The sequence below is a fragment of the Rhinolophus hipposideros genome (genome assembly GCF_964194185.1).
Source record: "Rhinolophus hipposideros genome assembly, chromosome: 20".
NCBI lineage: Eukaryota > Metazoa > Chordata > Mammalia > Chiroptera > Rhinolophidae > Rhinolophus > Rhinolophus hipposideros.
This window is the reverse complement of record NC_138066.1, coordinates 23,699,126-23,711,869: the sequence shown is the minus strand read 5'-3', so window position 1 is coordinate 23,711,869 and position 12,744 is coordinate 23,699,126. Positions and strand designations below refer to the sequence as shown.

Here is a 12,744-nt window from a genome sequence, read left to right as displayed (position 1 = left end):
AACAAGACTTAAGTGCAAGTGTAAGGTATTTTTCCATGTTTATAATCAATCCTTCTAAATTTTTCTGAACATAAATTTTTAAGAGATATGTTTTATCTGAAGATATAGGATTTTATAATTAGCTATTTTATTACCATGTATACATTCTAATATATACTTTGAGATTTTGTGTATTTTTTTATATTTACAAAGAAATGTCTCTAATAAAATTTTATATTATTCACATTACTGTCACTTGTAACCATCATAGTTAAGTTTTTAATTCCTCAAATATGTAAGAGCTTGTTGATTACTTCTATAAGCAAGCCTCTACCCTAGAAACAAATTATTAATCTTCTGATTTAAGTTCTAACAAATACCATTTAAAGAAAACAGTATTATGAAAAGAACAGTATAAAGAGATGTACAGTTATTTATTTATGAAACATGTCCTAACGAAGAGATAACACAAGAATTCCTTAGAACCTCCATTTGACTATCAGGTATGATACATTAGTAAAATTTGAAATAACAGGTTTCAACATGTTACTCATCATTTTTTTTTTGGGGGGGGGGGAATGTTCTAACCTGAAATAACTACAATTTCTAGAATTCCAAATTAACAATCTCCAGGTCCAAGTACATTTTGGCTGATTTTGATCCCCAAGTGTATTCTCAGTCAGCCCATCCTCTGCAGAAAACGGACATCACATGCCTCGGAAGTTCTTACCTGGCCCTCTCCAACTGTTTCAGTGTCAATGACTGTGATGATTCCTGGGACCAAAGGACTCCGCCTTGAATTACTATGGATGGCAACGTCATCTTCTGTCACACCTGAAGGTAGTGTGCCTGTCAGCTGAGTCACCACTTTTCCAACCATTGTAAGGCCAGTTTTCAATGTCTATACAACGAAAGGTAAAATGCATGACTTTACATCAGTATTTGGATTCTAAATAGAAATAGGCATTTTGTTAATTCTTCTAACCATTAAATTATTTATTCTCTTATAAGCATATATATATATATATATATATATATATATATATATATATGCAGTGAACTACCATAGAAATTCATTCTGACTTTTCATATGATCTTAAATTCTAGTTAGAAAATCAGTATTACTTTGAGTGAATGGTATCAGTCAGCATGGTGAGAATGATGCCATAGGTAAATAATTCAAGAGCTTTGTTTCACATTCAATACAACCAGATTTTTATAAAAATTATTTCTTTTTTCTCCTCTCCTTAATGCATATAACAAAATGCATGACATAGTAAGTAGAAACTATGTGATGTTCTATTTTTTGAAATAATATAAAACTAAATTTAAATCTATTTTTTAGCATGAAAAAACTATGACACTGGTAGAATCCCCATGTGAAAAAAAACACACTTCCAAAGATAATCTATAATATGTTATATAATATTGTACATCAACTTTTGGCATACAGTCTCCATCCAACATATTAATTACTAGATGACCGAAATATCACATAAAATTAGCTTAGAAGGTTCTTTTTACCTCTGGTAACAGAAAACAATTCAATGTAGTAATGCTTCTAATATACAACTTCAATAAAGACAACTTAAGATATTTTATAATTACATTTCAGTTGCATTTCATTCAAAGGAAATAGATAAAAGTTACTGGTGTGTGAGTATTTTTTATGGGAATCTCATCTCATTCTCATATACATTAACAAGCAATACTGTTAAGGTGATGTTTTGTTTTCTCTGAAATGGAAGAAAGCTAAAGCAAAAAGAAAATTATATGATGCATACACATTGAAAAAAGATCCAGTCATCAGAGGCAAAATTAAGTAGTCTAGATTGCATGGACATTATGTAAAATTATATATCACAGACATACATTCAGAAATATTTTTTCCCAATTCTCATATTGTGAGAAAAGGTTTTTATTAAAATACTTCAAATTAATTTTTAGTAAGATGACTCTTAAAAATAATTATGGGAAAATAAATGTGACTTTAAAAACAATTAGATTGGAATTTTAAAAAGGAAACGTGTTTTCCAAAGAAGTTTTCCCTTAAAACACCGTATAACTAACACTAGTAACATATGCATTATTTTACTGTACCTATATTTTATGGAACCTTTACCATGAACTTGCAGTGGGTTAAAGCTCTCAACATAAGCGATCTCTATAGATTTCCTCAAACATCTCAGGTTTACTGAAGACAAAATTCAGGCTATAGAAGTTAAGTAAAACAGCAGCTCATACAACTAGCCAATGACAAAGCCAGAGTTCAAAACTAGGACTATCTCCCAAGCCTGCTTCTAACTGCTATCCAGTATAGCCTTGTAATCTAGTCCTGTTACTGCTAGTGATCTCACACAGATGAATACTCTGGGCAGTGGGGAGAGGATGAAGACCATAATAGTGTATCTTAATAAATACTTAAATAAATGACCGGCAAAGCCATTTGCTAAATTCAAGCAAAGATATAACTTACAGCTGACTGAAACCAGGAAAAAGCCACAAATCAATTGTAACCGTTTTGTTTAGTGCTAAAAACTCAAACTGCAGTGATTATAAAACACAGCAGTGTTCCTCAATTAGCAGCCAAACATTTGTTTCAATAATTCACAAGAAATGACTTACACAAAGTCTGTTAGAGTGTTGTCAAGAAAGCCTCTTGAAGGACCAACAAAATCAGGCGCCACAGTGTATTGATGTCAAATGCTGGCCAGGAAGTCTTATTAACCTCTGAGATGCCTCAGCTGATGTACTTACTCCATTACTGCTAATGGAGATGCCCCCACTTAAACGGAGCTACCCCTTTATCAAAGGAATGACTTTCAGGTTTCGAGTCATAGCTTGTATTAATATATCCTCCCCATTTGCCCTTGAGCCTATTTCATGCTCTTATACCAATGAATAGGAATAAACGAAAATAACTGGAGCACACAGAAAATGGGAAGTAATGTACCAAAGCAAACCACATGATAAAGGGAAAAGTTAATATACGAGAATTAGTAAAGAAAGCTCCAAGAGGTGGGGGAAGGAGCGCAGAGTAGTATATTTCATAGTGAAAGGATTATATTACATGAAGAGCTATTGATATTTCTCATTAAAAAAAAAAAAACAACAACTAATGACTACCAGTGGGGTCATCTTATTAGTGCACAAAAACCTAAACCCAAAATTGAATAGTCAACAAATCTATACTTTGTACAGTAAGTGACAAGATAGTACTATTCATAGCTCACTAACTTTCAACACAAGGTCTAATGCAGGAGGTGAGAGAGGGATGCTATAAGTTTTCTACATTAGTAAAGACCTTTGCTTCTAGGAGAAATTTGTTTCCACGTCACATCAATGAGCATTAGTGTCCAGAAGAAATATATAATGATGTAATAATTTTCACATACCACATTAAGATACCTAAATCACCTCACCATGTAATTAGCCGTTTCACTCCATTGTAGTAAAAACGGTATGTGCATACCTGGTGATTTCCTCAAACACATATGAAATACATGGAGGCTAAGCGAAAGTTAGGAATGAAAAAACAAATTCCACTTTAGGCAAATGGAGATGTTAACTTAGGTGGAGTGCCTGCACAATCTGAGGTATCTAAATTTAAAAGCTCATCATATACCCGACTAATGTTCAAGAGTATTCACAGAAACCGTATCTGTAAGAAAACTGAACATAAATTTATAACAAATGTGTGAGATAATCCACTATGATGGAAAATTCCAATCAGCATGGTACTTACTTATTCTGTTCAGTTACAGACAGATTTGCCAAAGGGTCACTAGTCGTCTTTAACCTTTCTCAGGCCGTATCAGTTGTCCTCCCTATCCATTAGTGCTAATGCTGCTGCCCTCACAAAAGCTGTTAGTTGTCATTAAGAAGTTATCAGATAGCAAGAGAAAACAGAGGCATTTTTATTAAATCAATTTACCACACTGGGGTTAAAACACATTAAAAGGAAAAATCAAATAGGACAGTTATAGGGTAACTAGAAAATATGGACCAAGATTTTATAAATGTATGAAAATAATCTAATTTGAACAAATTCAATATTAAATTTTTTCCTTTATCACCATCACAGAGAATTCATCACTATTATATTCTTTAAAAGGAAAGTCAATAAATTTTGAAATCTAAAAGTATAAAGATTAATTTTAACTTCTATTTGAAAACCCAGAAATTGTAAAAAAAAAAAAAAAAAAAAGATTATTGGCTCTAAGGAGATACAAGTACATATACAATTAATATGTCTATACTTAACAATTGTATGGTGAGACAAAAAAATTAAAAAATTGAAAAATTAATCATTCAATATAACAAAGTGGTTAAGTAACCTCTATGAAGCCGTAAGAAGCTGTCATCAGAGAGAGAAAAATATCAATAATTACTCTTTCTGAGAAAGTGATTTAACAATGAAATGTGAACTTATTTTAAGATTAGTATTTTCTTAAGGAGCACATACTACATGGTTTTTAAAATATCTTCCATGTTCTAGCTCAAAAAATATCATATTACCTAGAAGTGATAAAAATGGTAAGAAATAATAAGAAATTTTATTTTCTATTTTCAATGACAGTCTAGGCAAATCAGATCAATCAAAACAATGAAAACAAGTAGGAAAACGGGGGAGAACTTTTTGAAAAAGCTCTGTTTGAAGGTACTGAATATTTAATAAGATAGTGAAGTATTACTACGTCTAAATCTAAGAGAACAAAGAAATCCAGACATGTTAGCAGGGTATTAGGCCTAGATGCACTTGACGATTCTAGAGGGTGTTGCTAAGAGACTGAGCTGTGTTTTTGACAGACTTGTGGAGCTAGTTGGTCATATTCAAAGGAGCCAACCTGGTGACCTTCCCTCCATGCTTTGGATTAGAACATAAAGGGATATACACTGTACAGTACAAGTTAAGACTGAACGTGTAATAATCAGGCTCTCAAAGCTATTTCAGGTGAGTTTTGTTTAAATAATTTAAGTAATCTCAATCCGTGAAATTTGCATTAAGATAATCCAAGACTTGATAGTGCTACAGAACTCTGGTATCATCTCAACCTCAAAACTGTTTCTAAAGATTTTTTAAATAAAATCTGGCATACAAGGAGTCAATATGTCATAAATGAGCACCATCAGAAACAAATAACAAAAACACACCCAAAAGGGAGCCAGATATTGGAGTTACCAGAAACATCTTTACGATGACCATTATTACTGTATTTAAACAGTCTGGTAATTTTAAAGAAATGGAATTCTAGAGAACCAGAAACTATCACTATTTACTAAAAGACTCTATCAATACATATATGTTCGATTTTATCACTCCTTTTGTGCATATATTGAGATAATCTTTTTTTCCCTTTGTTCTGTTAATGTGGCAAATTACACTCATAGATTTTCAGTAATAAACCAGCCTTATATTGTGGAATTATCCCAACTGGATTGTGACACATTATCCTTACTATATGTTGTTTTATTTTCTCTGCTAGTTTTTATTTAGGACTTTTCATATCTATGTTCTTAAGAGAGGATTATAGTTTTTGTCTTTCATAATGCTCTTATCAAGTTTCAATACAAGGCAATCTTGCATCATAACACAAATTAGGCATAATCTGACTCTTTTTCATTCTATGGAAAAATCTTTGTAACACTGCTATTGTTTATTGTTAAATGTTAAATTTCTCTGAAGAGGATTTCTAGGTCTGAAGATATTTTAGGGAGATTAGAATTTCGTTTCTTAGTAAACTTCTATACGCCATTATACAGCAAAGTACAGCAATTATAAGTGTTCATAATGACTAATTTTCACAAGTGAACACAATAATATAATACGAGTATAATCCATAATGTAACAGTAACAAAAACAAAAGAATACATTTATAATTGTACTACTTGATGAGAGAAGTAGATTTGATGTATTTACCATGTAAAACTGAAACTGCTTTATACATTACAAGGCTAATTTACCCACAGTTTCTAATATCCAATAACTTACTAAGAGAAATTATCATTGTGTGTGTAAGGGGGAATCATCCCAACTTTCTAATCTTTCCTATATAAAATATCCAAGTGAAATTAAGGATCATTCTATTTCGTAGGATTTTAGGAAAATAATTTGTCAGCATTTTAAAATAAAGCTCATGCTCTCTAACTCAGGAGTCTATAAGTATACAAATAAATATAGGAAAAACTTTTTCAAAAATATTTCATGACATTTTAAGTACAAGTTAAAAGAACAGGGTACGATATATGATTGGATTGAATGTGTTAAAACTATCAAGAAATGGGTGACTTTTATGTCCATGGTTATGTTTTCACTTCATTTTGCAAATTTACAAACAAGAACACGAATAATCATTACAATCAGGCAAAAGCAATTTAAAAAATTTGAACATTAACCACTTTGTTCAAGAGCTAAAGGCAGAATTCTATCCATTGGCAGAGCTAACAATGAATTTCAATTAACACCAATTTCATTGGTGACCAATGGTCTATCTGAAATTGACTGGATCAAGGTGTTGTCAAAAAGTAATTTCTTAAGCGTCTAAATGTGGAAGACATGAGTATATTCCTTGCAGTCTGAAATATTGGAGTATAGAAAGTAGGGAGTTTGGACTTGTTCTTTTCAAAGCATATTTAGTCTAACCTCATTCCAGCATGTCCACTTTTTCAGCTAATAGTTAAACGGCTAAACAGCTACTGAACAAAGCAGGTCACTTTCCTTTCAGGCAGACACAAAAACACATAATTAGAGCAAAAGGGGAGCTGAAAAGTTGTCCTCCATCACATAAATGAAAATTAGTCAAAATGATAATACAATGAGCTATCCAGATGCAAGTGTATGACACAGATAAGCTAAAAAGAAAATCTAATACTTGAGCAGTAAATCTCATTGGTCTATTTTGTGCATCTATTATAAACTAACTGAATAACACTGATGCTGCCTAATTACTCTGTCTCAGATTTCTCTTCACTGAAATAACCATCATAATTTTTGCATACACATGAAGAGAAGTAAACAATTTTTATAAACATTCTCAAATCTAAAATATATAGTGCTGTAAGCATAAAGACATTCAGTATTTACCTTCTGAGTGAAAAGTATGTAATGCTTCTCTCATCAAACCAACGAGCACATTCTAAAGCACACCATGCAAGCATTTGTGATCAATCTTGAAGTATTTTTGTATTTGTTTTACATAAAAACAGTGTGACCTTTGATTCCCTCCCTGTGGTTTACTTTAAACTGTTGTTCTTTTCTGTACAGTTGTGCTTTCTATTATATGCTGTCATTTAGATTCACTATGTCATCCCTATTATTAGAATTGTTTTGTTGTATACTTCAGAATTCAAAAGGATAGTGATTATAAGAATACCTTATAATCAGCATAAAGTTTACAAGCCATCATCAAAATTAACCTTCGCAAACACACAAAAAGAACTCACGTGACAAATGTGCAGGGGGCAGCCCTATGACATAAGTGAATTTTTTATTGTGCCAGGGGTTTAACTCCCATTTTCCTAAGGAATAACATTCTTTTTATGTCGAAAGGATTCCTAAATGTTCAAAGGTGCAAAGGGATGTCAGTATAGATGAATAATGAAAATCACACAGAAAGAATCCAGAAGTCACCACTTCAGACATGTAAAGCTTCTTTTGAAAGAGTTACTAATTACATAACAGACTTTAGCTAACAGACTTAAATATTTAAAATTGAATAAATAGAAACCCTGTAATCATTACAACAGAAAGTAAAGTATTATTTATGAACCTGAAGAAATTAAATACCTAATCATTTAGCCACCATGTCTCATGAGTGACAAAATAATTCTGACTGACGTCTTACCTTCATTTGGGAATGAAAAGGGAAGAGGCAATCTTAATTTGGGAGAATCGAATTCGGGAGAAAAACTTGGTAATTATTCCGCATAATCACAACTCCCAGAGACTACTGGATACTCACTTTAGCAGCACTAATGACTGTAGCCGTATAAGACTGAATGTTGTCTCCACAGGCTCCGCCACGGGACTGATGACATCGAATCAACTGGAAAACGAGAGAAAGGAACCAGAAAGTCATTTCTATTAAACTGTTTAATCTACAAGCTATTAGGATAGAGCTTATTCACCACGCATAATGATTGTGGTGGGTGGGAATGTTTGCATGAGTGTATTTCATACAAACAGCCAAAAGCCCGCTGAGACACTTTTACTCTTTTTTATAATCTACTGGTGCCACTCAGGCCGTTTCATGCTCAAATATGATTTTTAATTACAAGATGAATGGTCTTTAAGAATTCATAAACACTGAAATGGTAGAATTTGGGATCTGGCAGCCTTCCCCCAAATAAAACTTAAAAACAAAAATCAAGGGAAACATGCCTTCCTAACATTAAATATTTAAAGTGCTAGCAAATTGGAGGTTTTGTCCTCTTAAATCCTACATAAAGATTATAAAACAAAACTTTAAAATAACAAAAAAATTGCCATATTTCCATTTTCAACCATGTCAGTGAAAAAGTGGCACAAATTGTGCATAAATCAACTACGACCCAGATAGTAGCTCTCCACTTCATAAGGCTTACTAGTTTTACCATGAAAATGACACGTGCTTATTCCTGCCCAACCTACATAAATCAACCAGCCAATTTTCAAAGTGAATGGCTAGTTTGACATCCATGATTCTCTCATGTGCTCAGCAATAAACCGGGATTAAATCCTACACTTCCTAAATTTAGTTTTTAAAAAATCAGCCAGATTTTCACATGTAAATTTTTTTTAAAAATGACTACAGTATTAGAACAGTTCCATAGTCTAATATGAATTATAAAAGCCCATAGAATTGAGACAGAATCTACATCTTCCAAAATATAAGAACAAAAAATGCTTTATGTAATTTAAAACCAAGTCAACTGATAAAGATTAACATTAAACCTTTTATTCTAAAATCAAAATTTTCTTCATCACTGACATTTATTAAAAAACAATCACTCAAAGCAATAATAATATGTTATAATGGAATATCTTTAAAAGTCTGATAGGAGATGCCAACCTGCCCACTGTGTGGTTGCTTAAGCAGATTTCAAGGTTAGTGGTGAGGGATTTTCCAAATGACAGGTGATCAGCAAATGTGGTTTCACATAGGGGAAAATAGGGAGTTAGAAAACAACCATTTTAGTTAATAAAAAGAATGTGTCTCACTCATTCGTTCACTCACTCATTCATTTATTTACAAATATACATTCAGAACAATTATGAAAATTACCCCTGCGGGTGCCTCCTACCACATGTACAAAGAACATTATCTTGGAAATACCACTATCTTTTCCCAGCTTCAGATAATTAAAATAATCAAGGACAAATATGTGAAAACAAACAATAAATATGTGAAAATCTTTTCAAAAAAACTGAAACTGAATTCTGTGTCAGAATTTCTACATAAATGTAATTTAGAGAAATTTTTGTTTAAAGCACAGAATCATTCATTAGAAAATTACATTTATATTTCAGTTCATCAAAATTAAAGATAATTTCTGTAGTGTAAAACTCTATCAAATGGATTAATTTCCAGGAAATATAGGGAAGCCAAATAAACAAAATACAAAAGAGCGCATATATTATGTTATATTTTGGGAAAGAAAGGGAAATAGAAATATATATAACATATAATGAAATACATAAGCATATAAATAAAATATTTTTAAATATGTAAACAATTATATGTCCAATGAAAACTGTAACAGCAACGAAGGATAAATTAATCAAAATAAAGTATAAACACAGTATTTGACTGCACACATTCAGTGTTAGGCAGCGATGGGAGTGGAGAGAATTGCAAAAGAATACTAAACTTTTTTTATTTGGTTTGACTTTTATGGGGGCATTAGCAAGCAATTCTGTAATTATTTCTTGTATGATAGGATTGAACAAAGGAAGATTTGCTTATGTCAGTCTCCTATGCAAAACAAGGAACATATAAACAGGAAACGGGGGATGAAACGAAAGAATGTGTACATGGGTACACACAAGTGCACAAGTATACATATATGTATATCTTCCTATTTATATATAATATATATAGAAGTATATGTGTGGAAACAATACACGTTTCCAAACTTTGGCCACTAAAAGGGTCTAGAAGCAAAAAGACTCCAGCAACAATGAGCACACCTACTAGACAAAGCTTAGTATTAATACCCTTATCCATTAAAAGGAACCAGGAGGTCAGAAGTACCAGATTCCACGGCTGAGGTGGGGCAAGCACAAGATGAACCTGGACACATTCTTACGACAGCAAGTAAGGAAATCATTTTTCAAAATATCCAATGAAGGCATGTCATAATATCACAAGAACCAGCCTAAAGGGGCTCTCTCATTGTTCAACTCTGGGAGAATTTTATAAAGACAGAAACAATTAAAAGTTAATGAAAAAATAAAAATCCATGAATTCATATCAAAAATATAGATATAAAAAAATAAGGAAGGGAAATACATAACTTAATCAAAAACATAACATAATCAAAAGAAAACACCAAAAAAAACCACAAAGTAAAAATCATTCTGTTTTTTAAAAAGAGCAGTGGGTAGAGAGAGGAAGTTGTATCATCAAAATTTTCGATGTTGTAAAAGACAAACACTGTGTAATAGTCCATACTAAAAGAGTCTAAATGGACATTCCAACAAAATATAATACCCGATCTTAGACTGGATCTTGCACCATAGGAAAAAAAAAAAATCTACAAATGACATGATATGGTTAATTGACAAAATTGGAATACGGATGGTAAATTAGGTAAAAGCATTTTATCAATATTAAACTGCCTGATAACTTAAATATTAAGGGGTAATGTGATATATGTAAACTTACTCTGAAATGGCTCATGGATGTGCTTTGGGCTATTTGTATTATACTTATTCTTACAAGTTTTCTGTAAGTTTTCTGAGTTAAAAATACAGTTAAAAAGAGGCATTGAAAAACAAACCCAATCAAGATATATGTCCTCTTGCTTAAAATTTTAGTGAAAGAGCATTTTCACTAAAAGAGACTTATTCAAAAAAATTAATTAAATTTTGCAGTTCGTCACTCAGCCCAAAAGCTAAAAAACAATGAAAACTGTTATGTAAATACTACGGAAAGACATTTATCTAGAAATAGTTCTTCCAAAGGATGGAACAATCAGCTGAATAGCAAAGTCCTTGTGAATGCCACTACACTTTCTGGTCTCTTTATGCAACACTAGATATTATTGACACGTATCTCTACAAAGGCAAGACAATTGGCACACACCCAGCCTGTGCATGAAAAAAATACGTTACTATTTGCATAACACAATTCTAACTGGGTAATTTTTCACACGTGAGAATACATCTACAAGAGCCAATTACAATTATTACATCTTCTTGGATGTCTCCAGCACTCAAAGAAATGTATTACAGATGTAAACATTAGAAGACACCATTGTCTCCACACTGAATAGTATGCCTCTTGTCTCATTTGAAGATATATATATATATACACACACACATATATACATATATATACACACACACACATATATATGTATATATATGTGTGTGTATATATATATATATATACATATACATATATATATTTTTTTGAGATATACTGGAAAATCAAGAGAAAGAACAGATTGGCATTCTGGCATTCAGTAAAATGTGAATATCTACCTGTAGCAGACAGAATTTTAGAAGAAGTCTCAAGGAATTCTCCAGAAAAATAACTTTCTTCAGTAGTTTCTTGATTTTATGAATTCCAGACTCTTTTGAATTTACTTGCTCTGTGGTTTCATTAAATACTTACTGCACTTGCCATATCCAGACGTGTGTTAAAAACTCTTTAATGAATATTTTAAGAAACAAGCAAAAGTGAAATAAAGAATGATAATCTTCTTTGAAGTCTACCATTTTTTTTTATTTAATTCTGTATTCACATGCAGGGCACTAAAGAGCATAAAAGGGATTTTACTTTTTCTTTCCGAAAATTCAAATTTGCCATTTGTTTTGAATTGGACAAAAACAAAACTTTCAGTGTATAAATATATCTTCATTTACTATGATAACCATACTACATAAGTGAAATTGATAAACAATGGGAAAATTCAATAAAATGTGAGCATCTGTGATTTAATTAAGACAAATATCTGAACCCTTGTTTAGATTTAGTCGTAGACAGATAGTTAAAGTAAATTTAATTATTCTATGCCTCAGATTCCCAACCTACCAATAAAGGCAGAAGTCATTCCCGCCTTCTAATGTCCAGCTCCACAGAAATACTTTTGATAATATCAATGCTGAGCTTTAAGATTAATGGAGTAAAGTTCTCTATATGAATGAAACTAAGCGTAGAAAATTAGGGTTGAGTCCAAATACTGACCTTAAGCAAGAAAGAAGATGGGACAATTATTGGGCATCCAACCAAAACCAAAACCAAACCAAAGAAAACAAACTAGTAAGTTAAACATTCGCTATTGGTTGGTAATCACTTTGGGAAAATTCTTCAACATTTGCTCCATTACCAATGATCCAAACATAGGCCATGCCTTACCTTGTTTTCTGCGTAAGCCAGCCAGCGGCTCCCAAGAGCAACAGGGTTCATGTTGGGCCCTGGACAAGGATAGCAGCCTGAAACATGTCAAATGGCAATATTGAGAAATGTCTTCATAAATTTTCTATTGGTGCACCATATTTTGATGCCATAAAAATGGAACAATCAAATGCTTTTGTTTTTTTCAATTGTCACATAAAAT

At 32.0% G+C, this 12,744-nt stretch overlaps 1 protein-coding gene across 18 annotated transcripts in view; it reads right to left on the bottom strand.

Moving 5' to 3' along the window:
* BCAS3 (BCAS3 microtubule associated cell migration factor) overlaps positions 1 to 12,744 on the bottom strand; it is a 568,714-nt gene that overhangs the window by 425,968 nt on the left and 130,002 nt on the right. For 16 of the 18 annotated variants that reach the window (XM_081029000.1, XM_081029006.1, XM_081029003.1 and 13 more), the window contains exons 10-12: positions 12,543 to 12,619; positions 7,941 to 8,024; positions 710 to 880 (exon numbers count right to left, since the gene is read on the bottom strand). In XM_081029000.1, the coding sequence (XP_080885126.1) occupies positions 710 to 880; positions 7,941 to 8,024; positions 12,543 to 12,619 (332 nt within the window). Of the gene's footprint in view, positions 1 to 709; positions 881 to 7,940; positions 8,025 to 9,029; positions 9,048 to 12,542; positions 12,620 to 12,744 lie in introns of all 18 variants that reach the window. The other 2 variants (XM_081029010.1, XM_081029004.1) reach the window with 1 other exon arrangement.